Source organism: Rhinolophus hipposideros (assembly GCF_964194185.1).
Source record: "Rhinolophus hipposideros genome assembly, chromosome: 5".
Classification (NCBI taxonomy): domain Eukaryota; kingdom Metazoa; phylum Chordata; class Mammalia; order Chiroptera; family Rhinolophidae; genus Rhinolophus; species Rhinolophus hipposideros.
In genome coordinates this window covers 49,044,445-49,072,014 of record NC_138051.1, presented here as the reverse complement: position 1 = coordinate 49,072,014, position 27,570 = coordinate 49,044,445, and the positions used below count along the sequence as shown (strand labels likewise).

At 41.1% G+C, this 27,570-nt stretch overlaps 4 protein-coding genes and 1 pseudogene across 9 annotated transcripts in view; 3 read left to right on the top strand and 2 right to left on the bottom strand.

Annotated features, from left to right (window-relative positions):
• The window catches only part of PIGB (phosphatidylinositol glycan anchor biosynthesis class B), a 30,484-nt gene extending 23,858 nt beyond the window's left edge, over positions 1 to 6,626 (bottom strand). Inside the window, exons 1-5 of one of the 2 annotated variants that reach the window (XM_081048053.1) lie at positions 4,787 to 6,626; positions 4,371 to 4,414; positions 2,839 to 2,972; positions 2,302 to 2,421; positions 198 to 302 (exon numbers count right to left, since the gene is read on the bottom strand). In XM_081048053.1, coding sequence (XP_080904179.1) covers positions 198 to 302; positions 2,302 to 2,421; positions 2,839 to 2,972; positions 4,371 to 4,414; positions 4,787 to 5,496 — 1,113 coding nt within the window. In that variant the 5' untranslated portion in view covers positions 5,497 to 6,626. The remainder of the gene's footprint in view (positions 1 to 197; positions 303 to 2,301; positions 2,422 to 2,838; positions 2,973 to 4,370; positions 4,415 to 4,786) is intronic. The other variant, XM_081048052.1, reaches the window with a different exon arrangement.
• Positions 1 to 9,360, top strand: part of CCPG1 (cell cycle progression 1) — a 66,881-nt gene extending 57,521 nt beyond the window's left edge. The window contains exon 11 of the mRNA XM_081048047.1: positions 8,329 to 9,360. Within this exon, the coding sequence (XP_080904173.1) occupies positions 8,329 to 8,417 (89 nt within the window). The 3' untranslated portion in view covers positions 8,418 to 9,360. The remainder of the gene's footprint in view (positions 1 to 8,328) is intronic.
• Positions 5,052 to 27,570, top strand: part of RAB27A (RAB27A, member RAS oncogene family) — an 80,091-nt gene continuing 57,572 nt past the window's right edge. Inside the window, exons 1-2 of one of the 4 annotated variants that reach the window (XM_081048054.1) lie at positions 5,052 to 5,344; positions 10,864 to 11,006. In XM_081048054.1, the coding sequence (XP_080904180.1) occupies positions 5,342 to 5,344; positions 10,864 to 11,006 (146 nt within the window). In that variant the 5' untranslated portion in view covers positions 5,052 to 5,341. Of the gene's footprint in view, positions 5,345 to 10,863; positions 11,007 to 15,981; positions 16,120 to 27,201; positions 27,265 to 27,570 lie in introns of those variants that run through there. The other 3 variants (XM_081048056.1, XM_081048055.1, XM_081048057.1) reach the window with 3 other exon arrangements.
• Positions 8,402 to 9,360, top strand: PIGBOS1 (PIGB opposite strand 1; the record flags this gene model as incomplete). The annotated part of the gene is made up of 1 exon (XM_081048059.1): positions 8,402 to 9,360. The coding sequence occupies one exon, from the start codon at positions 8,402 to 8,404 to the stop codon at positions 8,564 to 8,566; it is 165 nt and encodes a 54-aa protein (XP_080904185.1). The 3' UTR covers positions 8,567 to 9,360.
• Positions 11,747 to 12,105, bottom strand: LOC308497352 (large ribosomal subunit protein eL33-like; annotated as a pseudogene). The gene has a single exon. The product of its transcript is annotated as a large ribosomal subunit protein eL33-like (transcript).

Below are 27,570 nucleotides of genomic sequence, written 5' to 3'. Positions count from 1 at the left end.
TGGCTTCTATGCCCAGGGCTCAATCAGGAGAGAGATGGTGCACACCACTTGCATTTTACTGTTGTTAATTATAGAATACTTCTATAAAGTTGCATGAATTATCTCCTGAAACTGTTTTGGGAATCGATATTCCATGCGCTTCATGCTCATAGGAATGAAGTAACTGGAATATAGTTTCTAAAGTGTTTAGGACTTACCACCCATCTTGCCACTTGCTGATTTTCTAGTTGCTTCATTAATGAGTAAAGCCTCAAGTCAGCTATAGCAGACAGAAATGCTTGGGCAAGTCTAGGAATCCAAATCTTCATTAGTTAAAAAAAAAAAAAAGATGTTAAAACATCTGTTGGTGCAAACTGAATTATATAAGAAATCAACAAGCTGATCCAACTATCAATTGAAAGCCATTCTTAGTACAAAAAGAGATATAATGTATTATTCTAGTCTTCTGCAAAACACCTGTATTTCTACAAAAATTACATTAATTTTTCATGGAACTACCCAAGGTAGTTTTACCATTACCATATTATCATATATATATATGTATACACACACACACACACACACACACACACACTTATAACACTACTAATTTTAATAGCTAGCAAACCATTTCATTGTGTAAAGATTCTATTATAGAAGCACTATTTAGTTATTTTTAGTACTATTGATTTTCATTAGCATAACAGTAGGTAATTCAAAATTAAAACTTACAGTATTGTCTGCTTGGTATCATACTAAATACATACTTTACATATATCAGCTCATTTAGTCCTCCACACATTCCTATGAAATAGATACTGTTTTATAAATGAGGAAACTAAAGTACAGAAACATTAAGTAATTTTCCCAAAGCTGCACAGCTAGTTAGTGTAAAAGACAGGATTCAAATCTGGGTCTGCCTGACTCTAGAGACTGTGCTCCTAACTGCTAAGTTACATTGCTTCCCCACCCTGCAATATAGATAATAATATAAGTTACTTTTTTTAAAGCACAAGTATTCTCCATTTCTCAAAACATGGTATTTAGATGACATTAAAGAGTACATTTAAGAGTAAACCTTTAAAAAAGTAGAGTAAACATAACTTACAGTTAGTAATTCTAAAGTTATACATTAGCATCTTTGAGTTTTAAAAATGTGTCATAGTTATCATTAACAAAATAACACTTGCTCGTAGAGCACAATTTAATGTTGTTTTGTTCAAAAGATGTCTTTCTAAAAACGTAAATTTTTGTGTGTTGTTGGGTCAAACTACATTATAATTAGAGCTGCTTAACTTTCAGTTGTCAGTGGCTTCTAACACTTTAGCTTTATGTTCCTTTTCTTTGTCAATAATCTGTAAATACATGTTTAACCCCCAGAACTTCAGTGTCTCTCAGGCTTAAAAAAAACCCCTCTGGATTTGGACTACCTTTGGAATTCTGGGGCACTTCCCTCACAGAAAATAAGGACGGCCAAAAGTTCTGAGTACAACTTGATGATAGCTTAAAGTATCTCGACAGTGAGGTTAGAGAAACTTTGGCACCGTTAGTTCTTCCTTTGTACCCTCTCCTGGCAAATGACCCCAGAAATTCATGATCCAGGAATTACAACCCTACTTACTACTGATGCCTAATTACAACATAGCAAAAATGATTGTGCATATCATTAAATTTTTGTCAAATTAATTTTTTCTAAGTTTTAATTTCAACACTAAATCCTGAGTGAGTTTATATGTATTTATTCTTTTTATTTATTTTTTATTTTTTTATTTTTTTTATTTTTTATTTATTTTATTTTATTTTTTTTTTTGAGAAAATTTTTTTTGTTTAATGACTGTGTTTACCCAAAAATAAGACCTAGCCGGACAATCAGCTCTAATGTGTCTTTTGGAACAAAAATCAATGTAAGATCCGGTCACGTCACGTCACATCATATCATTATATGTATTTATTCTTCATAAGCTCATATAACATGGTCTTCTGCTCACAAGTTAAAAAAAAAAAAGATATAACGCTGCTCTCAAATGATTCCTAATGAAGGATGTATATTCCTAAAATCCAAATAATTAGTATGTAATACAGTCATTCTGAAAATCTTAACAAGATTGCTCCTAGCAGGACACTTTCATGCTTGGTCTTGTTTTAGCACATATTGAAGAGTTACCCATCACCGTACCTCTTTGGAAACTTGGACTTCCCAGATGTGGTCAGAGTTTAGCTTTTTAAAAACAAACTTCACAAAACCTACAATATTATTTAGTTAATATACATTAAGCTTCTAAAAAATCTACTTAAAAAAATTTTTGATTTATTTAAACTTACCAGCAACTGAACACTATCTTTCCCCAAAAGATGCAGAATCTTGTAAATGCTTGCAAAGATTAAGGGGTAAGTGTAACCCCTCAATCTTTCTGTCCATTCCCAGGTCAAATAACCATAATTAATAATATTAAGGACTATTAAATAGCATTAAAACAAAACCTACTTTGATTTCCATTGATAAAACTATTTTTTGACAAAGCAGCTTAAAAACACAGCATTTTATATTGGATATTTAAATGAAAAATGCAATTGTCCAATTAAAACTCTTAACTTCTTCAAGGTAGGAATGTGTTTTTTACATCATCTATATGCTCCACAGTCCTGAGCATTGTGGGAATATGTGCTACAGGTTAAGTCAAGTACATTAACATCAAAGAAAGATAGAGAAGGAATATTAGCAAAAAATAATGGCAGACTTTGATAGGTTAAAATAATTTGGAGAAAATATGGAAGGTTGAAAATGTGTAATAGAAACTGACACAATTCCTAAGAAGAATACACATTCCTAGTCTGGAAAATAAATTACAAAGGATATTTGAAAACCATATGATGTGCAACTTCAAGAGACTGCCAGTACTCATCTGGAACAAAACTGGTCTGGACTAAAAAGCAATTACATGTTCGTAATGCAATGGTAAATAAGACCAGATAAATGTTTTCACCAAGAAGATCTGAAAAACAAAACAGGTAATTGTGGCACAAAAATCATAGAAGTTCTGCTTGTAGAACTAGAATCTGCTGCTCTGGTTGACCCTTGCTCAGGCTCTGTTAAGGCACAATAGTGAGCTCTGGCCCCTCCACACTACTCTCAAAGTAGACCTGGGTTGAGAGAACCTCACCACTGGGTGATTACCAGTCCTTTCATTTAAGTAGTCTTTCTTGCAACTTATTGTATAAAGAGAATCTTAAGATAAATGTCGAAAAAGAGATTGGGTTAACTAAGGTCTTAGGTGGATTAGGTTTCTATATATGTATATCTAATGAAAGAATCCAGCTAACAAATTACTAACTTAGGAAGCACTGTGTGTGTGCCAAACAGTGGCATATAAGATGGCCCTCTGTTAAATAACATTCATTGATGTTTAATGCTATGTTGTAGATATTAGCCCATTTTACACGAAGAAAAGGTTCAGAAGTTAAGTTACTTTGTGCAAAGTCAAAAAGATTGTAAATGACTAAACAGAATTCAAAATCATGTCTGTCTGTTGACTCCAAAGCCATGCTCATAACCACAGATGGACAGTCTGTACGCTGAATACACAGTATTTTTTTAAATCTGAATTTAGTTGCCAATATTTACAAAATCAGGTTTTACATTAAAATCTGTATTGCAGCATTTCAAAACTAAGATCTGGCAACACAGAGCTCAATTGGCAACATCTAACTGGTACAGAAATATAGGGTGCTTTGACTTAAATCTAAGCCTTGCCTGTCTGGCTTCCTGAGTCTTTGAGTTTGCAATCTGCTTCTGCTCCACACTGATCATCCTGGGTTCCTGCCACTCTCCTTCCTTATGAAACACATTTTAAATGTCTCTCAGACAATTGGTGCATTCAACACAACCTACATGCCCCATCTGTCTGAACTTTCATCTTCCAGAAACTTAAAAAAGAAACCCAGCTGGACTGTAGATGCTGTCAGAAAACCTTGTCCCTTTAGTCTGTGGACTCGGGCATTAGACACACTAGTCAGAATCGGCTTTTGAACTCAACTGGTCTTGAATACCTAAAAGTTCAACTGTACCTGTTCAAACTACGGTCATTTACTGTTGTTACCATCTTTACCCTGCCGGGGTCGCACTTCTAACAAGGGATGCGTTAGATGAAGACCGCGAGCGCTCCGAGCCAGCTGCCTTTCCTCCCGTCCTCCCATCGCCGTCCTCCCAGTAGCTTTTGATTTCGCAAAAAGGTTTTCCTCTTTCTTGGTCTCCGGTTTCCAGAGGGGTTACCAGGCATTATTTTCATACCGCCTACACCGTGCTTGGCACATGAAAGGCTTACAGTCAGTATTTACTGAATGCCTGAGGAGTCCATCTTTATATTAAATGCCACCATCGCCACCTCCCCTACCTCCGCCACAGGTTAAAGTCCCACTTGCTGGTGTGATTCTTCCCCTGTCAGCATCACGTCGCGACCAAAGTGAAGGCAGTGGGGGCAAAAGAAACAGGGCGGAGTCTGACCTGGTCCCAATCTAGGACTCAGCCCCTCCCTAGCTGCTAAATCTAGGGTAACTCCTGGCCTGGGTGCCCCGTCCCGCTGTAAAACGGAAATGGCCATATCATTCCTACTCACGTCACACGGCCGCCGGGAGGGCGGCGTGAAATAATGCAGAATCCAGTGCTTCGCAAGCGGCCGGGATCGGTTGAGAATTCAGCCCCCAGCGCGCCGCGCTTTCTCGGCAACCCCACCCCGCAGATGGAGCCCTCGCTGGAGTCCGCGACTTCCCGCCACCGCCCCTCCCCTGGGATCCCCACCCCTTCACTCACCTCCGCGACGCCCGCTGCTTTTCTCCGGGCTGCGGTACAAGGCCGACTTTCTCTTTCGCAGCTTCATCTTCTCGTGGGAGCGGTTCTGGAGACCGCGGAAAAAGAGGCCGCCGTCGCCCGGCTCTCGCTCCATGCCGCATCCGCTCGGACGCCCGCGGAGCAGCCCGGGCCGCCGCCTTCCTCCGCATCCTCCGCAGACCCAGGCTGCAAAGGAGCGCGCGCTGCTCTGGGGCCGCGAAGTTTGGCCTCTGCGAGCAGCCGTCAGGGGCGGGCGCGGAGGGAGCCGGGAAAGGGCGCGTGTGTCGCCAAACCCCTGAGGTGGTGGTCTCTCTGTGGCGCGCTTCAGGTTTGGTCCGCGCCACTAAACTCTGCGACCCGCTTGCCCGCACTTTTGCTACGGCTTTTCCTTCACTTGGGATTGCTGCCGCCTTTGGTTTGGGGGCGCTGCGCGGGGGTCCGGAAACTGCTGGAGGGAAGCGGAGCTCACCTGTTCGGGGACAGGTGGAGGCGGCGTCCGTACCTTGGAGTGAGAGCTGAACTGTTGCAGGAGGCTGAATGGTAATGATCACAGTGCGGGCGTACCTCATTTCATTGCGCTTTGCTTTATTGCGCTTCGCAGACATTGCGTTTTTTACCGGTTGAAGGTTTCTGGCAACCCTGCGTGGAGCAGATCCGTCGGCGCCATTTTTTTTGCAACAGCGTTTGCTCATTTTGTGTCTCTGTGTCACGTTTTGGTTAACTCTCGTAACGTTTGGAACTTTTTCATTATTGTTATATTTGTCATTGTGATCTGTGGTCAGTGATCTTCAATGTTACTATTATAATTGTTTTGGAGCAGCACAAACCGAGCCCTCATATCACGGCGAATTTAATTGATAGATGTGTGTGTTCTGGCTGCTCCCCTGACTGGCCCTTCCTCGTCTCTCTCTCTCTCCTTGGGCCTCCCTATTCCCTGACACAACAATATTGAAATTGGGCCGTTTAATAACCCGACGATGGCATCTAAGTGTTCAAGTGAAAGGAAGAGTCGCACGTCTCTCACTTTAAATCAAAAGCTACAAATGATCAAGCTTAGTGAGGAAGGCTTATCGAAAGCGGCCATAGGCCGAAAACTAGGCCTCTTGCGCCAAACAGTTAGCCAAGTTGTGAATGCAAAGGAAAAGTTCTTGAAGGAGATTGAAAGTGCTACTCCGCTGAATACGCGTATGATAAGAAAGCGCAACAGCCTTATTGCTGATATGGAGAAAGTTCTAGTGGTCTGGATAGAAGACCAGACCAGCCACAACGTCCCCTTAAGCCAGAGCCTCATCCAGAGCAAGGCCCTCACTCTCTTCAATTCTATGAAGGCTGAGAGAGGGGAGGAAGCTGCAGAAGAAAGGTTTGAAGCTAGCAGAGGTTGGTTCATGAGGTTTAAGGAGAGGAGCCGGCTCCGTAACGTAAAAGCGCAAGGGGAAGCAGCCAGTGTTTTAACAGATGAGGAGCTGCTGCTTATGGATGAGCAAAGAAAGTGGTTTCTTGAGATGGAACCAACTCCTGCTGAAGATGCTGTGAAACTTGTTGAAATGACAACAAAGGATTTAGAATATTACATAAACTTAGTTGATAAAGCAGCAGCAGGGTTTGAGAGGATTGACTCAAACTTTGAAAGAAGTTCTACTGTGGGCAAAATGCTATCCAACAGCATTGCATGCTACAGAGAGATCGTCCGTGAAAGGAAGACTCAATCCATGCGGCAAACCTCGTTGTTATCTCATTTTAAGAAATTGCTACAGCCTCCCCAGGCTTCAGCAACCACCACCATAATCTGTCAGCAGCCATCAACATCGAAGCAAGAACCTCCGCCAGCAAAAAAATTACGACTCACCGAAGGCTCAGATGATGGTTAGCATTTTTTAGCAATAAAGTATTTTTTAATTAAGGTATGTACATTTTTTTAAAGAAATAATACTATTGCACACTTAATAGACTACAGTGTACTGTAAACATAACTTTTCTATGCACTGGAAAACCAAAAAAAAAATTGTGTGAGTTGCGTTATTGCAATCTTCTCTTTATTGTGGTGGTCTGGAACTGAACCTGCGATATCTCTGAGGTCTGCCTGTAGTAATAATTATAAACATGTTTGTGTAACATTTCACTGTTTGGGTGATGTCACAATAACTACTTGTTGAAGGAGGTAGACAGGGTAGGGATGATTTAGCCTGTTGTACAGATGTGTAAAATGAGGTACAAAAAAGGTTAAATGACTTGGTGAGGGTCACTTAGCCAGCTAGTGGCAAAAGGATAACCTTTCCATTTCGGTGTGGTTTAATTATCGATTTTCCAAGGAGCTGACTTGCAAATAGCTCTTTTTTTTTTTCTTTTAACACTGAGAGGACTTAATCCAAAGCATGCTGAATGAAGTTGTCATTTATGTAGTTAACTGTAGAGTCCAGGAGAAAACAGGGTTTTCTTTCCCAAATTAGTTTAAACTAGTCCAAATTAGTTTCAGCGATATTAAGGGCAAGCTAGTTTCTAGTATTAGTTCTACCACTAATGATTTTTGTCACCTTCAGGGTTGGTCCAGGAGGCTATGAAATATTGGTATAATAAGGTATAATAATGAAAACATGTAAATCCTTTGCTCTGCTTTCCTCGTTCATAAACATCTATCTAGTTTCTCCAGAAACTAAGATGTTGACAAGGAGTATAACTTTCCAAGAAGTACTAGAATCTTAATTCCTGTATTGTTAGAAGTAAAACCAGCCAAATCTGTTACACTTTTGTCAAAAATAGATGGCAAATGATTTAAATATAAAATCTACTTGTACCTACTAAAGCATCGAAGGGAACTCATAAAATCTTATAGCCTCTTTAAAAAAAAATTATTGTGTTTGATCATATTGCCAAAATATATAAAATAGTAAAAAAGGGCTAATAATGAAAAGCAACATTTCTCTTTCTCCTACTTCCAGATCGGATTGGCAATCACTTTCAACTTTTTGGGGGGACTGTTTATTTTAGTAGTTACCTTTAAAGGCGTAAAGAGTATACCTCCCCCTGCCCTACTTTTGCCATTTTTACAATTATCCATTTAAAACCATTGAGAACACTCTGTGATAGGATTTAGCTTTGTCTTTCACCAACCCCTAATATTAATTTCCCATACTGCTTAAATATAGCGAGGGTGCCAAAAAAATGTACACAAGTGGACACTTTGGTCAGTGTTGCTCAAGCAGTAGTTCGCTGTAATCAGAAGTGTCTGGACGCTGATGGTCACCAGTTTGAGCCCCTCTTGTAATTGCAGAAGTCAAATGTGACTTGTATTCATCTTTTATTATGGGTATATATTATTACAATTTTAAAAGTTTTTCCTTTCTTATAATGTGTATACATTTTCTTGGTGCCCTCTATATATATTCCTATTTTAGTTAAATCAGTAAGTAATATTTACTTATTATGACAAAAGCATGGTTCACTCTGGAGCGAAGTAGTGACAGGAAATCTTTAAAAAGGACCATATACTAACTTATTGCTTTCCTTTCTATTTTCTTTGTACACAGATCTGAAGAGATTTCCTGAGTGGAGTGTAATTTTTCAAAACCACCTTTGCACCGTGCAGCATTTGTTGAAAACATGTTTAGGAGATTGACTTTTCCACAACTTTTTTTAGCTATCATCCTTGGAATTGCTGGAGGAATATATATTTATCAACCAATATTTGAACAATATTCCAGAGATCAGAAGGAATTAAAAGAAAAGTTGAAGTTGGCGCAGGAATCAGAAGAGAAGAAAAGTTAATACTGCACGGAGTTGAACTATAATTGCTTCAAGTTCCATTGAAATTATACATTGACTATAAATAGTCTACTAAAAACTTCTCAAATATATTTTAAACATAAATAAATCATAAATGATGATTTTTAAAACTAGCATTGTCAATCTTAATGTTTACTGTACTTTTATTTGTCATTTTATGTCTTTTCACCAAGGACAGATTAGTAATTTCCTTTTAGGCAAAAATGAATGTCTTAAGGAGTATTTTGTTTCCTAGTCAAGGTTTATTCTTCTGGGAAAGCATCATATACAATATCATGGGGTGACAATCTAGACTGCATTTATAAAATAGTTGGGAATGGTGTTTACTGTAGTGTTTGTAGGTGAAGAGAACCAAGTTAACCACCCCAGGCAGAATGTTCTTCCATTGACCTATAGTTAGTCTGTCTGGTTTAATATACTTCAGCAGTCTTTCATCCCCAGCCCTTTCTCACCCCAGGCAGAATGGAGGAGGAAATTGAGAATTGGGGAGGCTCAGATCAAATGAGGTTTTAGAGAAGGCATGTAGAGTTACATATGGTGGCAAATGTGACACAGATCTGTTTAACCCACTAAGCAAATTTGCATTAATAATGATTAGGGAGGCGTTAATTTGTTATGAAGCTATTATTCCTATAGTTAAAGGGTTTTTTGAAATTGCTAAGAACTAATACTGCTTTTTAACCTAACAATCTTAAACTTGTATTTTCAATGAGAACTACAAATGTAATAACATATGTACAAAGTACTTTTTAAAAAATAAACTCATTTTTATTGATTTTTTCTTGAAAATAAATTAATTATACTAAAATGATTATATATATAAATTCATTTTAACAATCTAAGCTGCCTATGTTGAATGGACAGCATAAGTAATTAAAAAGAGAAAATTATGAAAGTCATGCGTGTTCCTTAAAAAATTGAAACAATACCGGAATGAACAAAGTGAAAATTATGTACACATTGGTTTAATCAATACATTTAACAGTTTAGTGAGCTTTTGAGGCTGTTTTTCTTCAATGCACTTAAAAATATATATAAAAATTTTAATTAATGTACTGAGTGTCAACTATGTGATAGGCTTAGTTTTCCTTGGCTACAGGCAGACTGGTCTGTTCTATGTGTCTTCTCATTGTGGGGCCCAGGCTCAAGGAGCAGCCCCTATCTAAGATATGTCAGTATAGGACTGAGAAACAGGAGACATGAAATTATAAACTTTTTCTCAGTTGTGGTAAAGGTCATGTCTTCTTACGTTCTGTTTTTTTAAGAGCATGTGAAGCCGAAAGTCAAGGGCAGGAACAGACTCTTCCCATGGGATGCACAGTCAAGCCACATGACAATGGATGAGAATACATAAGTCTGTTATATCCAAGGAATAATAACCCTCTATCTAACATCAGGTTAAATTGAATTGCTTTTGATCCTTTTAAGGATGCATTGGTCAGTTTAGTAGTTACACACCAGGTGCCAAAGGAGAAATTGATTTTTTTTCCGGTAAGGATACTGCAGCCATTCAAATCAAAGCCACAGTGAGAGCACTTCACATACACTAGCATGACGATAATCAAAAGACAAAATAAATGTTGACTACTGGTGGGAATGTAAAACAGTGCACCTGCTATGGAACAGTTTGGCTATTCCTAAAAAAACAAACATTGTATTACCATATGACCTAGCAATTCTAATACACCCAAGAGAAGTTAAAACGTACACAAAAATTTGCACAGTAATGTTTATAACATCATTATAATAGCCAAAAAGTGGAAACAACCCAAATGTCTTATCAGTTGCTGAATGGATAAATTGTGGTATAGCCACACAATGGAGTATTAGCCATAATGAGAAATGAAATACTGATACATATTACAACATGAACAAACTTTAAAAACATAAAAGAAGCTGGGCATAAAAGGCCACATACTGTATAATTGCATTTGTATGACTTCCAGAACAGGCAAAATCTCAAGGCACAAAGTAGATTAGTGACTGCCAGGGATGGGTGAAGAAAGGGTAGGGAGTGACTGCTAATGGATATAGGGTCTCTTTTTAGGGTGATGAAAATGTTCTAGAACTAGATAGGGATGATCATAAACTTTTTGAATATTTTAAAAACCACTGAGTTGTACACTTTAAAATGGTACCATGAATCTATTAGCCATCACTCCAGATCCCTATGGGTCCAGACCCTGGTTATACTCCACTTTTGCTTCCCATTATAATAGTTCTATCCTGCCACTTGTCCTTTGCCATTCAGGAATTCTTTTATTTCTAATTAATTCTAGGACTCCTGTTGCAGTAGCATCTTCTGTCAATTTCAGCCTGTAAGGACAACCACCATAGAACTTTTCGAAGATGTCTGTGGCTTCACCAGTGCATTTATCCTCACCAGTACCTCATTTAAAGGAATATCATCAGGGCCTTCCAGGTAACACGATCAGGTGGTGGTTTCTCCGGTTTCAAATTACAAATTTCTCCAGTTACAAATCCATTCCAACCCCAAGATCAGGAAGGCAGGACAGGGGGAGTAAAAGAGAGGGAAAGCTAAGACAATGATACATTTTCAAGTGGGCCACTAGATTTGATCCTGTGGCATTTTTTGAAGAAACTTAAATTTTTAAAAAAATATTAACCTTGAATTAATTTTGAACAGAGAAAAAGTGCAAAAATAATTTAAAAAATTTTCATGTACCTACTATCCAGATTCCACAAATGTTAACATTTTACCACATTTGCTTTAATCTCTTTCCTCTTTCCATGTTTACATATGTATGTATATACATAGACACAGGCATTATTTTTCTAAACCCATTGAGAATAAGTTGCCCACATGATGCCCTTTACCCCTAAATAGTTCAGTGTAAAAGTCCCAAAAACAAGGATATTCTTCATAATTACATTATGATGATCAAGATCAGAAAGTTAAGATTGATATTATTATCTAATCTTAGATTTTATCCAAATTCTAACAAGTCCCATTAAATATGCTTTAGAGCAAAAGACAATTTTTTTTCTGGTCTGAAAACTAATCCAAGATCATACTTGAATTTAGTTGTCATGTCTCTGGTTTCATTTATGCTGGAGCAGTTCTTCAGTCATTGCCTTTCATGACCTTGACTTTTTTTTTTTTAATGAGAACAAATCCACTTTATTTACTTTTCAGTAAGTTTAAATCCTTGAGGGGTACAGCATTACACAGATGCTGTGTCCTATGGGCTTATCAGGAAGGTTGCTTTGGAATTTGACATGAATCATACCACTGTTTCCATGAGCGCGAATTCCCTTTCCCCAGATTACTCTGGTTTTGTTCGGTTTGCCACCAGGAGTCACGTTGTTGTTCTTTGCCTTGTACACATAAGCACATCTCTTGCCTAGATAGAATTCATTTCATCTTGAGCATAAACGCCTTCAGTTTTAAGAATAGCTGTGTGCTCTCTCTGGTTCCGGAGACCCCCTTATAACCAGCAAAAACGGCTTTGGACCACAGCCTTCCAGACACATTTGTCATTTTAGAAGTCCTATTCCCAGCAGGCCCCCAAAGTTCACCAGCAAGAGTTCCACTCAGCTCCATAGGCCCCAAGATGGTGGAAAAAGCAACGTTGACATTTTTTAAGATTACTGGTCTATTGTTTTATAAAAATGCTCCTTAATTTGGGTTTGTATAATGCTTCCTCATGATTAGATAGATTCAGGTTCCTATTGCAGAAATTATTTGTCAGTATGAGTTACAAATTCCTATTTTATTCCATATGTTACAATCTATTATTATCACCAGGGATGACCACATGATTTGTGAGGCCGAGGGCAAAATCAAAATGCAGGGCCCTGTGTGGGGGCAAGGAAGTTAGTCTCATCATGGGCCCACCACTCCAACCCATGGCAAATGGGCACCCCCGAGAGAGTGCAACCTCCATCCAGTGCATTCTTGATTCCTGGGTGGTGGTGGAAGGAGGTCCCTGATGAGTAGCACATGGCTGTGCCAGACTAGGGCAGACCTGTCTTCCTGCCGACCCGTGGTGCTGTGCAGCATAGGCCCAGCCCTGAGCCCTCTTGCCCAGGCTTCTGCCTGGGTGGAAACTGATGGTGGAATGTGGGCCTCCCTCAGCCAAGGTGACCTGGTCAGTGCTTTGGAGCAAGGCAGTGACTGCAAGGCCCAAGGGACCAGGGGTGAGGAGTGGGCAACAGCAGGAGTCAGTCAGGTGTGAACAGGGGCTCCAAACCCCCAGCGAGCTCTACTGTGCCATCAGATTTCACTTACAAAACAAATTTAAAAATAAAATTAAGACTTTCATGACAGTAGCTGCAGATCATTAAAATTCTGATTGCAGGTCCCTGTGTAACATACAGATTGCGTGACCATGAAGCCAGCCCTGACTATCACTATTTATTTTGATGTTTAAATTGTCCCAGATTTGGCCAGTGGCAGCCCCAGCTGGCTACTGTGTTCTTTTTTCTTTTTTTTAAATATTTATTTCAGATACAAAAAGTAATGTTTAAATATTATCTGAAAATTGTGTTCAGTTTAACAAGTATAAAACAAGACTTCTTAAAAAAGCTTACAACTAGGAATAATATACTTTGACATTCACAATGTCCACCACAGTGGGCATTTTTGAAAAATAGTTTTGTTAACAATGTAGCTTAAGAAGAATATATTCAGTCCTAATTAAAATAAGCAAATCTTTAGCTGAGGAACTGTCCTCCCCTTGGATGGTTCCTATGTCCTTTCGACAAGTACATGTCATTCTTTGAACACGCTTACTTTCTGGCTCATCCTTTTCTCTCCTAGACCAAGCTATGAATTAAGGAGTATTAGTTATTTTTAAAAAATAGAGACAAAATTCACATAACAAAAGAATTAACCATTGGTGGCTAGTAAGCTCAGTTGGTTGCAGTGTGGTGCTAATAACACCAAGGTTGCCAGTTCAATCCCTGTATGGGCCACTGTGAGCTGTGGCCTCCTTAAAAAAAAAAACAACAAAAAAACAGCTTAACCATTTTAAATTGTACAATTCTGTGGCATTTACTACATTCATGATATGACATGAAACTATCACCTTTATCGAGTTCCATTGACATTTTTATCACCCAAAAGAAAACTCTTATGTGCAGTTATCAGTGACTCCATGTTCCCTAGCGCCTAGCAACTAGTTTACTTTCTGTCTATGATTTACCTATTTTGGATATTTGAATTGACCTCTCAAAACCATTTTTAGCTTTATAGCCATTAAGAAAATGGGTTCTAAGTTCTAGTCCTTGCTGTGGTAATTATTCGCTATGTGATCTTGGTCAGGTTGCTTAATCACTTCAAGGCTCAGTACTCTCATCTGTAGTATGGGGATAAGAATAATACTTATTTCATAAGGCAATTGTGAGAAGTAAATGAGGTAATACATGTAAAGTTCTCAGCATATTGTGTGATTCATAGTAAATGGTCAATAAATGTTAGACATTTTCATTATAATCATTCCAGGGTTCTTCATAATCCATCCTCTGCTTACTACTCCAGTTTTTATTTGTATTTTTCTGATTGCTTCCTTCTCAGTTTTTCAGCTTTGCTGAACTTCTTTCAGTTGCTCCAATATCTCTTTTGCCTCCAGGCCCTTCCTCTGCTCTCTTTTACTAGATTCCCTTCTCTCTCACATTCACACCTTCTTTATCCTTCTTACTTTGTACATCATTTTCTCTGGGAAGTCTTGATTTGGTACCATTGCTCTGTGTGTTCCATTGATACCCTTTAACTTCCCTTATCAGGGATTTTCTCTCACTGCCCTGAAGTTAACTGCTTATTTGTTCTCTTTCAAACTCCCTGAGATCAGAAACCAATTTACTTTGTCCACTGTCACATCTGCAGTACCTAACAGTGCTTGACTCATTGAATGGGCCACAGCACCACTGTCTGTGTTCTGATCTCCTGCCCAGCAGACTCCTGGTGACAGCCCTGACTGCGTGCAGAGGTGGGGAGGGCTGTGGGCCCTCTCCCAGTACGCTGGTATCAGCCATTAGCAGTTGCTGCACTGTTGGCATGTCTTAGGACTGTTTCTCTATACATGAACACAGGGTTGCTTCTCCTGTTTTAACCTCCATCACCAAGTCTGGGGGTCCTTCTCTCACCTGGGGAACATCCCTTGAAATCATCACCCTATGGGAAATCTGTTCTCCCTAACTCTGAGATCGCTGTTGTATATTGGCATGGAAATATTAGATTGAATGTATATTCAATATTTGGCAATTTCATACTGTTCTATATGTGGTCTTGTAAATTAGACACAGATCTGAGGAGCTAATTGTACTGTCATGCCAACTGTGAGTAGTTACAGACTGGAAGGATGATGGGGTGGGCCTGGGACAGCTGGAATTTGGGGTGCAAGTAGAGGCATTTCAGTGAGATGGACCAGATGATAAGAGAAGCTGGTCTAGAGATATCAACCATTTTGTTCTGTTTAGAATTGGACTTATTTGGTTCAGAAGTGCTTTGCCTGACATCCCACAGGGGCAGGTCCAAGACCACTGTTCAGACTCCACACCATTGGAGGAGAACTTTCGCTGCCTCTGAGGGGGAACCTGGTGGCCTGCACCTGCTTCCCAGCCTCAGATCCAAGCCGACCCACCCACACACCCGCTGGCGCTGAGAGAAGGAAGCCGCCGGGAGGCAGCAAAGGCTCGCAGATGTCTCCTTACTGTAGTTTGCTTTTGTTTTAAAAATCAATTGCTCTCTTAGAAATTTAGTGTGATTTTTTAATCCTACTAAGACGGTACGACCAGAGACCCTGTTAGTCATTTCTTTCCAGAAATTACTTATTTCTCCCCTGTCATTTCCAAGAATGTCAGAGCTTTCCCTCGTCCCAGGAAGGCCAAGTCCAGGCCGACCTGAGTGAGGAGACGGCGGGGCGGGATGGACGACGGCAGAGGGGGACACCCGGGGCTGAGCCGGGCCCCCGAGGAACCCCCCCCGTCCCCCGGCCCCCCGGCCTCCGGTCTCCCGCCCCCCGGGCCTCAGGAACCCCCGGGACAACTTTGCAGCTGCTCAGCACCTCCGGCTACAAGGTGGAGACACCGATCATACCCTGGAAAACACCTTTAGAAAATAGCTGTTGGAGAAGGAGATTTGGCGAAAGTCACCAAACCGTACGTCGAGCCTGAAGTAGTTTGTAAATGTCATCCCCGTGTCTCAAAACGAAAACAACCCCCCAAGGTTTTGCGTCTTCCAGGAAAGTGCGGTGGAGACCTGGCTTGGGCCAAAGGAGGCGAGCGGGACCTTCCCGTGGCTCAGGGCCGCTCGGCAGGCGCTGCGGTGCCGGGATCCGCGCGCCAGCAGTGCCCGCACCGAGTCGGGCGGGGTGCTCCTGGAGGTGACAGGAGGAAGCGGGAGGTGGAGGGTGGAGAGGAGGTCCCGCCCCCACCTCGCTCTCCTGTACGGGAAGTGATGTGGGGCCAGACGGAAAATACCCGCCAAGGACCCAAAAAAGGCCAGTAGCGGGTGGCCGCGGCGCGCGCAGAGGCAGGACGGCGTGGGGCCGCGGGGACAGCGGGCCGGCCAGGTGAGGCGGCGGCTGCGGGAGGCGGGGGGGCGCGCCCTGGCCGCGGCGCCCTCCTCGGTGCGCTTGGTGCCGGAGGGCTGAGCGGGGCAGCGTGCGAGCCGCAAAGCCGGCCCTGGGCTGAACTCGGGGCTGCGGCTCCTCTCCCCACCTCTGGGAGGCTGCGCCCGCCAGAAAAGTTGCGTTGCTTCTCTCAGGCCCCGAGTGGCCATCGCACAGCCCAGACCCGACAACGACAATGTCCGGGATGGGGTTCAGCTTGCGCGAGGTGCTGATGAGGTGTGGTCCCAGGTGGGGACGGGGTCTGAGGTCACCTCTGCGTGGCATCCCCGTCAGGCGGGGAGGAAACCACTGGCAGGAGAGGAGGAAGGTCCCACGCCTCCAGCGCTGCCCTGTAGTTCTTTCGTCCCTATTCTCGTTTTCAATGGAATTCTTGACTGTCTTTACCCCTTTGTTGGTCAGGGTCTGGATTGCAAACTGGCTGGGCGCGAGAGGGTTCCCCTTTGGTCCGACGGGCAGACAGAAAGCCCTACCTGGCACCCAGGCCCTCTGGCACCGGTGGGACTGCTGATGTGATGACAGGCTCCCCAACTATTGCCAAAGGCTTGTCTCTGTCTCCACAGATCACCAATAAAGCCAGGTCAGGCATGAGCGAAGGAAATCTGGGAGCCCTTGACTCTTGCCTTCCCAGCCCGTGGCTCCTTCTGGCCACATGGCCTCCGAATCTTCTGCCACAGGGTCCTCCTCCTTCCCACTGTGGGCTAACAGCTGCTTTTTCCTACTGAATGGATTCTCACTTTATGGTTGGCTCATCATTCAGATGTTGGCAGGGCCGTATAAGTTTTCCGTAATTATCACTGATTTAACTTGTTGGTCCTTCACTGTTCCTATCCACCTCCCCTCCCCTTTTTTTTCTTTTTAAAAATTTGCTTTAGGGGGAAAACACAGTCTGGAAAACAGGGTTTCTGCAGACAGTTGGAAATGAAGGAAGGTGGATATAATGCTGAAAGAACTTGACTGAGGACCATTTTTTTTTGTATTTTATGTTGCTTTTCATTTCCTTCCTTCCTTCTTTCCTCCCTTCCTTCCTTCCATTCCTTAATTTTCATGGCCTGCTTTGATATTTAATTTTAACGATGTATAATTAATTTATTTTTTTCTTTTGTTGCTTGTGCTTCTGGTGTCAAATCTAAGAAAGCATTGCCAAATTCAAAGTCATGAAGATTTATATCTATGTTTTCTTCTAAGAGTTTTATAGTTTTAGCTTTTACATTTCAATCTTTAATTCATTTTAAGTTGATTTTTGTATATGGTATGACGTAGGGGGGTCCAACTTCATCTTTTTGCATGTGGATATCCAGATCTCCCAGCACTACTTGTAGAAAAGTTTATTTTCCTTTGCATGATCTTGGCACTTCTGTTGAGAATCATTTGACTCTAAGTGCAAGGGTATACTTCTGGACTTTCAATTCTACTCCATTGAGCTATATGTCTATCCTTATGTTAGCACCATACTGTCTTAATTACTGTAGCATTGTAGTACATTTTAAAATCAAGAAGTGTGAGTCCTCCTACTTTGTTCTTCTTTTTCGAGATTGTTCTGCCTATTCTGGATCCCTTGAATTTCCATATGAAATTTAGAATTCTCAATTTCTCAGTTTCTTCTCAATTTCTGTTGCCTTGGTTTTAGAACATATGTAAGTGTTCTAGAGTGGGAAACAATCTGTAGGAATCAGACTCTTGATTTTTTTTCCCTCCTAAACCTGCATTTTTCTTAGTCTTCCCCATATCAATTATAATGGCAACACCATTCTTCCAGGCTAAACACCTTGGTGTCACCCCTGCTTCTCTTCTTTCTCTCATTCCCACATCTAGTCCCTCAGCAAATCTCACTGGTTCTACTTTGAGAGTATATCTACTATAATAACCGTTTCTCACCAGTTCCACTGCTACTACCAAGTTCCTATCATTTCTGTCACCTGGATTACTGCAAAAGCCCCCTACAAGGCCACTCTGCTTCCATCCTTACCATTCTACAGTCTGTTCTCACCACCACAGCCAGAGTCATTAATTACTCTGCTCAAAACTCTCCAATGGCTTTTTATCTCAGGAGAAAAACAAAGTCTCATCATGGGCTACAAGCCCATTACATGGTGTGTAGCTTCATCTTCTATTACTCTCTCCTTTACTTACTGTGCTTCAGACAGCCACAACTCAGGACCTTTGCACTTGCTTTTTCCTCTGCCTGGAATGTGCTTCCTTCAAATGTCTGCATGGCTTACTTACTCGTTTCATTCAGGTCAAATCCATTTCTGTAGAGAGGCCTTCTTGAACCATCCCATTTAACGTACCATTCCTCACCCCTCCATCATTTTCTGCTCCCTTACCTTGCCTTATTTTTCTTTAGAGTATCTTTAATACTAACTGTTCTCTCTCTCTCTCTCTCTCTCTCTCTCTCTCTCTCTCTCTCTCTCTCTCTCTCACACACACACACACAGACACACACAGTATTTCTTTCCCATTGGTAGAATACAAGCTCCATAAAGGTCAGAAATTTTTCTTGTTCACTGTGGTCTGCATACATTTAGAATGGTTTCTGGCACATAGTAAGCACTCAAAAAATGTGATGAATGATTGAAAAGGGAACGAGAGACTGAGAAATGGAGGTCACTTTGCTATTTCTCACTGTTCCTTCCCACTTTAAGATAAACAATGTCTATAATTATATCAACATCCAAGTCTCTATTTTTCTATCCTCCTGTTTTCTCTAAGATAATGGCCTTACCCTCCTTGGAAAGGGAAAGATCAAATAAGTAGAAAGATGAGGGCTCTGGACTTTGCCACAGTGGCAGTGGGAAACCCTCTTCTCTGTAGCCTGGATAGCTTGGTTGGGGCCATTTAGCACCTGTCTCCAGTGATTTAGCTTTTTAGATGGATCTAGGGAGAGAGTGAAATTCCTTTGAAATTCAAGAAAATGGAAATTCATTTTTTTTTATTTTAAATTTGCTTCTTGATGAATACTTTACACTGTAGTAAATTCATTTTTCTCTGCCATCTAACTGAAATTGCCAACCTGGAGACTCATTTTGACATTTAATTACATGACTACTTTAGGCTGTCAGCTATTTATGTGTTTGTCCTTATTTCCATGACTAGATTGTAATATCCTGGAGGCAAAGTATGTCTTCAGCTGAGGTTTGAGTCTTATACAGCAAGGTAGCTTAGACAAAAGGAGTGTTCAATAAACTCTTGCTGAGTGTACCAATAAGTTAATGAATAAACCTGGATTTATTTTCATCTTTGGAAACTTCTGTTCTATACATTTAATTTTTCTTAGCCAACAGCTGCAAGTACCTGTTTTAGTCCACCTTATCCTGCTACTGCTGATAGAGCAATATTGGCTACCGTTGAGTGGAGCTTCCTGCTGCCCTTTCCCAGACAGAATTGAATTAATTGGCTTATAGTGTATGGTAATTAATCTTCCATGTTATTTTAAAAATTAAATTTGCCTTCCATTGTTACTTAAACTTATCTTGCTTATCTTGGAATGTTTCCTATTTATATCTTCACTGCAAAATATGAAAAAAAGATTATTTTTATGTATACTATATAGGAGATATCTATATATATAAATATATACATATATCTATATATATATAATTTTTCTAATAAATTATGATAAGTTTGATACTTCCTGAAAAACAAAACAGGGCTTTCATGTTTAAAGTGTGAGCCCCTAATTAACTAGATGGAGTAAATCCTTTCACAATGTACATGTATGTCAAATCACCATGATGCATTCTTTAAATATCTGACAATTTTATATTGTCAATTATACCTCCATAAAGCTGAATTTTTTTTAAAAAGTGTGAGCCCCTGAGAAGCAAGATTGTCTTGCCATTGTTAAAACAGTATTGCCTTCTGAAGAAAGGAATTTTTCCTTTTTGCTGCCTTCACTTTTTATGCATTATGCAGTTTTTGCTTGGATCGTATTTATTCCGCTGCCTCTTGGTGAGGAAGCTGGAGTTTATGATCTGGTTTCCCTTAAGCTGATTACCTTGAGAGCAGACAAGAGCACTGAGTTGGAGGAAGAGATAAGGGGCTTGTGATTAACTTTATGTCCCCAGGGTGAGATGTGTGGAGCAGGGAGCATCCAGCTTACTTCCGCCTCCTGTCTGCTCAGACAGTGCAAGGGACACCCCACACTTCATGCCTCACTTGCTCAAGAGCAATGTTGAAAGTTATTCCTCCTGTTTTTCGTTTTTTGTTTTGTTTTTTCCTCTATGTATGCTACCCTTGGGAAGGTCTCCCATTTGGTGCCTCAGCCACTCTTAGAACCACCCATGTATATGGAATCAGACTTTTTACTTTTAAAATTCAACTTTTAATGTGGGATCAGAGGTAGGGTATAAGATTTAGAGGGAAAAAACAATTTGCATTTTGGATAAACAATAATTTTTTTACTATAAGTATGTTCCATACTTATACTAAAAAAATACTTGTTGTTTTTTATGAAATGCAAATTTAACTGTGTCTTGTATTTAATCTGGTAACCCTATTCTGGTAAACCCATGTTTGTGCATAGGAAATGCATTGATCGTGATAATGTTTGAAGAATGACTGAGCAATGACTCATTTGGGGGACTGCATATTTGTCCATTTTAAGGAAGGAGAGGACTTGTAAACTCAAGGAATATTAGAACTAGAAGGACACTGGAGATTTAATTTTGCTCTAGATTTTTGTAGTTAAGGAAATTCACATCCAGAGACATTAAGTCACTTTATAAGATCACACAGTCAGTGGCAGAGCCAGAACTGGAACCCTTGGTCTAGTGGTTGGCCTGCTACATGTCTTGCCTTAAGAGACTGTGTCTAAATGGCTTGTTTTTGTGTTAACCTTTACTTTCGTTGCTAACTTCCCACCATCCCTTCATTACCATGCTGCCCTTCTAGTCCCCAGATCCAATATGTGGCAGGCAAAGCCATTCTCATGAGACACCCTTGACTTTTGTCCTGAGGGCCACTAACTGTCGAAAGCCACCATTTGGTTGTATTCCCTGTGAGGATGCTAATAACAAGCCTATCGTTTGATGAGTTTTTATTCATTTTAAGGTCTTATTAATACTTTTGTCCCTTTTGAGTTTTTATTGTAAGATGCTTTGATTAAGGTGGACTTACGGAGAGTAATTCTGCAATAGCCAAGTACTGTTTTATTGAAAGCCTGCTTGTTTTGTGTGGCCTACTACTATGAAACGCCTCACCCCTTTGTATTTTGGTAGATCAAATGTGGAAGATATATGCGAGAACCAGCGTAGGCAGATAGTTATATGTGACTTGCCCTTTAGAGATGTGTCCTTATAAAACACTGGGTTATTTTATTATTATTTCAAAATCATTTGTACCTATTTAAGAAAGCAGCCTTGAAATGAATCTGCATCCCCTGACTGCCACGAGAAGACCATATTTCTGAGCCACTGATCTTGTTTTTTCATAGCTTTGTTGATTAATTCATATAAAGTCTTACCAGCAGCCAGGTCAAAGCATAATAATAAAATTGGTTGCCAAGAGAATAAAAAAATCTGTTTGTTCTGATTAACTGCTTTATCTATCCTGCCCTGATCCCACCATCTGGGCAGCTGATCACATCTTATCTGAGTGTGGCTGGTTACATATCTTCTGTGGATTTGTGTCATTAAAACCAAAGACAGGGTCTCCATCCGCTAACTTAAGCTGATGCTGAGGTATTTTTATTCTTGCTGTACTGCCCCTACTGTGGGAGGAACGAGACATATAAAAATAGGTTATGACTTAAATGTTCATTTGAGGTACCTAAGAATTTTTTAATATGATCCATGGTTGCAGTCAGGATTTCTTTGTGTCTTGCCATGTGTGATTACTTTCATAATGCATCTCACTACTGCAAGGGAGGACCCCAAAAGTGAGTAAAAAAGGTTTCTCAACCCTTGGAAAAGATAAGGGATTGTTGTTTCAGTCAGATACTGGACCAAATGTGTCCAAACAAGCTGCTGGCTGTTCCTGGCAGGGCTTCTGTCATCAAGGCCAAGGCCCACTGTCCATCCCCCGCTCTGCTTACTGTCAGGTGGGTTGTGCTATTTCTTCAGGAGTGACTCAGGCCCGTGTTCTGAAGCTCCTTCTTCACTGTGGGGGAACCCACAGAGCTGGGAATTAGTATGCTGCTTTTTAGCATCTAATATTGCCAATAATTAACTGTGATATTACACCAGCAGTTCTCACTTGAGGCTGATTTTGACCGCCTCCTACCTGGGGGGACATTTGGCAATGTCTGCAGATGTTTTGGGGTGTCACAACTGGGGAATTACTACTGGCATTTAGTGGGCAGATGCCAGGAATGCTGGTAAACATCCTGCAATGTGTGGGACAGGCTGTCATGACAAAGGTTGATCCTGTCCAAAATATCAGTGGTGCCGAGGCTGAGAAACCCTGCATTAGACAAATCATTGAATCTCTCTGGCCTGCAGTTTCCCGAGTTACACATTCTCTCCATCATGTAAAGTTTACTAAGCCTAACTTCACCACTGTTGTCTATTAACCTCTCCCTCACCCCAATTCTAAGTCATTAAATGTAGAGTAGGGCCCAGGACCGAGAACCACTGCCCTAGGAATCACTTGGAGTGAGGTCCTTGTAGAAGGGCCAGGTTGGCCATTTGAGAGGAGTGGCCCCTGTGGGGACAGCCTGTCACAGGAAGTGAGAGCAGAGCTGGAGTGCTTGTCGGCCCTATGAGTCAGCAGAGGCGGAAGGCTGCCGGAAAGACCACACAGAGTGTGGAAGCATGCTACCGTCATTCCTCACTGTGCTCTCACTGCCTCAGCATGAGCTCCCAGCTGACCAAGACTCTACTTCCCATTGCCCTCACTGGCCACCATACCCTTGTGCCAGAGATGCCAGAGTTTCCTAAAAAAAAAAAAAGGGACAGTTTCTTCATTAACACCCCATTTCCTGCTTAACTAGAGTCTCTCTGGGAGATTAAAAATCAATGACAAAAACTCCTCCCTTGAGTCATCAGCCCATTTTATCACCCAGTTAGGAAACCTCATTGGTTACACTCATAGCATCATGTAATTTAAGGGCTAGTAGCACGTTAGAAACCATGTAGCCCAGCCTCCCCTCCACCTCAGAGGTTCAGAGCTGTGCCCAAGGTCGCATGGCTAATTGATGGCAGAAAAGGTTCTGGAAGATAGGTCTACTGGTTGCCCACTGTGTTATTTCTATGCCGTTATGTGAACATTTCTTGATTTTAACCAGTTGTAAAATGAGTAATCCAAAATTGTGTTGTTTTGTTGCTCAAAGGAAGTGACTTTCAGATGGAACTTTACTAACAACCAGTGTTTCTTTGAACGCTTCTGAAATATCACAGGAAGTGAAACAGTATATTATGATTTTCACCGATGTTAAGGCAGTCCAGAAATATCTTTGAGCCTGCTATGGCTATGTGCCAGCTACCAATTAAAGACTACCATTTCTTGCCTGGTCCCATTTCTTGCTTTTCTGGTCCCATTCTTGCCCCCATCACACACTCATCCCCCACCTCCTCTCCCAGCCCATTCCTCACACAAAGCTAGTGATGTTTCAGAAAATATAAATCAGATCATATCCTTCTTCTGTTTAAAATTCCTCAGTCACTTCCCACTGCTTTTGGTATAAAATCCAAATATTCTTACCCTGGTCTGTGAGGGTCTCTGTGATATGAGCCTTCCTGGCCTCCATCACCTCCTTCACCTCATCCCTGTGCCTCCATCTTCTCGTCTCATCTACTTCCTTTCTGCTCCTTGGAAAAGCCAAGCTCATTCCTCCCTCAGAGCCTTTGTGCTTGTCCTTAACTCTTCCTCAATTCTTTGTCTCCCAATCCTCACCTGGCTGGTCTCGGCATTCAGATTTAATTTCAGATGTCACCCCCTCAAAGAGGCCTTCCCTGATCACTCTGGGGAAAGGAGACTGCAGTCACTCTCTGTTCTATTATTGTCTGTTATTGTCTTCAAAGCAATTTTGAAATTATTTTATCTTTCTGTTCCCTTATTTATTGTTTGTCTCTTCTTGCTAAACTGTTCTCTTCGTTTGGGACTTTGGTTTGTTTGTTTGTGAGCTACTATATGCTTAGGACCTCGAATAATGCCTGGCACATGTAGATGCTTCTAAGTTAATAATGTATGAATGACAGAGTAAGGAAGCAGATGGTGTTAGAGAAGATTGCTTGGTAGATTCAGTCCTATGTAATTCCTGTTTTGTCCTACACGTTGGACTTTATTTTTTAAACTAAAACCAGAATGCCAGTTTATTGATACATGAGAAATGGAACTGGATTCTTTGCTTTGAGGACTACCTAGAGTAAAAACTCCATGAGAGGCAAATATAAAAGGAGAAGGCTACTTGGTAAATACAGACTCAGGGCACAGAGAGTTAGAAACCAAAAGGAGAGCTCTAGTGCTGGAAAAGACCTGAAAAATCACATGGTAATGGCTCCTCAAAACTGGCTGCCCAGGAAAATCACATAGGGAGATTTATTTAAAACATACCTTTTAAAAACAACATATTTTTCAGTCTCTTCTTTGGAGAGTCTCACTTTTTTAGGTTTGGTGTTAGGTCTAGGGAACCCATGTTTTATTGGAAATGCTGCTATAGTGATTGGTGTTGTACAACCAGGTTTGGGAACCAGTGACGAGCCCATCTCTGTTCCTAGGTCAATAACCGAGGTTCAAAGAAATCATGTGCCTCACGCAGGGCCACACATCTGGTGAGCGGGCAGTTGGCACTCAACTCTCCCAGTCTTCTCTCTGTGCTGTTAAAAAAAAATATAACAAGAAAGACTCTCCGTAAGACTCAGCACAGCCTCGGAAATTGTTGGTTTAGTACTTTTTTCTTTATTTACATGTAACTAACCAGTCTGCTGTCAAACAGGAAATGCACACAGCGTATGGGTAGTTTTCTTTTTTCTTTTTTATTTTATTTATCATCAAGTGTCAGATCACTTAGATTTTAGATCCTGGGGCTGTAGAGTGATCAAAATGTGGTTCTGGGGCCAACAATGCCAACACGATCTGGGAACTTGTTAGAAATGCAGATTCTCAGCCTCACCCCAGACCTATCTACCAAGTCAGACACTGTGGAGATGGGGCCCAAGTGTATGTGAAAGCCATCCAGGTGATTCTGATGTACAGGGAAGCTTGAGAACCACTGTTCAAAGGGACGTTTTACAAGCCAACCATTGGTTAGAACTGCTGGCCTTGGCCTTTTAGTTGGTGACTCATTAACGTCGAGGCCTCCACTTACGCCAGCCATCTGCTTTCCTTGGTGACATTTATTCAAAACAGGGACTATGGTTATAAATCTTCATTAGAATGCCATGCACCAGAAAGGAGGGGGAATGGACTAATACTTCACTTGAACACCTGCTGTGTGTGAGGCACCCTGCTTGAGGCTGTTACCTGTTATCTCACTTAATTCTCATAACCATCCTGCTACATATGTGTTATTATCCCTCTTTTACACGTTGGGAACTGAGGCTGGCAGAGGTTAAACTTGGCCTTCCCTGTAGGTTATTTACCTAATTATTGTACATTTTGCTGTTTTTTCCCTATGGCAGCTGCTCTCAAACCTTATACATGACCCGGAATCTCCTGGGAAGCTTGTTATAAATGCAAATGCCTGAGCCTCCCTCTCAGAGATCCTAGTTCCAATGGAACCCAGGACTTTCATCAGGCGATCACCCCAGGTGACCCTGTTGCCACTAACATCAGGCCAGACATGGAGAAATTCAGCCCTGGATCTGTTTGCTCTTTCTACAGTGGTTGGACCAGATGTCCCTCAAGGCTTCTCTGAGATTTTGTAGTTCTCCAGTGTTTCGCGCCCGCAGGTTTTGGGCACTGGGTGGGGACTTCAGCAGAAGAAATATGACCATGGGATGAGCGAGCTTGAGAGCCCGCGGAGAGACGTCTCTTGTATGCCTGCCTGTTCATGCTCTCTCTGCTGCCTCTTAGAGGGTTCCCAGGCCATGTTTTGGCTTTGAGTAACTTCTGATCCTTTCCGTTATCTACACCAAATTGTGCAACTTTTCTTATAGCAACTTCACCCTTGTGTTGGTGGGGTGCACAGATGTGAGCAATTATCTCCAGGCTGTAATTAATATCTATCCAGTCCTGAGTTACTTCAGCTTTTAAGGTCAGAAATGATGTTTCATCTGTTTGAGGATAAGAGCCTTTCTTTATCAGGGATGGAATTGACATATTTAGTGAAAGAGTTGTCAGTCCATTAGAGACAATGATTTGGTGCCATTAGGAAGGAAAAAAGTAAGATGCAAGTTTAAAAAAGAATCTCAGGTATGATGCCTGCTGTCTTATTTTGGGAGGTGGCATGGTGATTTCTGTCCAAAAGTTTAGAAGCAGCTACTGACATAAATACTCTAAGGCTCCCATTGTGTAAAAAAGATAAGAGTATCAAAAGATTGTAGAAACCTATCAGACTCTTTGCCCAGCAGAGAAGTCAGCAATGTTGAAATATGAAATTCTTTTAATATGCCTTGGTTCCTGAAACAAGTTGTGGACAAGGGTGGAAGGAAATTCACAAAAGCGAAACATTTCAGCTTGCTGGGATCCACTGTATATAAGGCAAGTTATTTTTGCCAGTAAGAAAATGACCAAGATACACGTTAGGTTTATTTCTTAGAATAATTTGTTTTGCCACTGATATTAGAGTTGATAATAATTGAGTACAGTAGTTACCATTTATTGAGAGTGTACTATGTTTCAGGAAGTATACAAAATTCTCTCATTTAATTCTCAATATACTTTCAAAGTAGCTGTTATCCTTCATTTTATAGACGATGAAACAGGCTCAAAAGGATTAAGTAATTTGTCCAGTGGTGGGACTGAGGTTTCCGGGGATTCAGGACTTCTGGTGCTAAAACTCAGAGAGTTTGGGGTAAACTGGGATGGTTAGTTACCCTGAGTTTCACCCAGCTTGCTGACCCACAGTTATAGTTAGGAAGTAAGCCCAATGTGTTCTGAGCAGTCCTTTTTTAACCTTTATGCCTTCCCTCCTTTGTTCTGCAGATTGTCCAGAGATCATTTGAACACCTGTCTGAGAACAGCTGCATTCTGGAAGTTAGTGTGGAGGTGGGAGGCGGCGGTGTCTTAATATTTACTGTGTAACTTCTCACTGCCTCTCCTGTTTCTACTGTCCCCACTGAAGTTGGTATGCCCCTGAGGGCCTCCAAGAGTTTGCCCCTCAGCATGTTACTCGCCAGAGAATAAAACTTTGATTTCTGCTGGAATGGAGGAGTCACAGGACTGGCATCTAAGCAGACTCCCACCATTTTTAGCTCCAAAGGCCTGAGCCTTTCTGGAGATTCTGTGTTGAGTTGCTTCTTGGTTTTCCTTGCTGGCTGATCAGTCAACTTTTCTGGTCTGCTAATTGGTGAC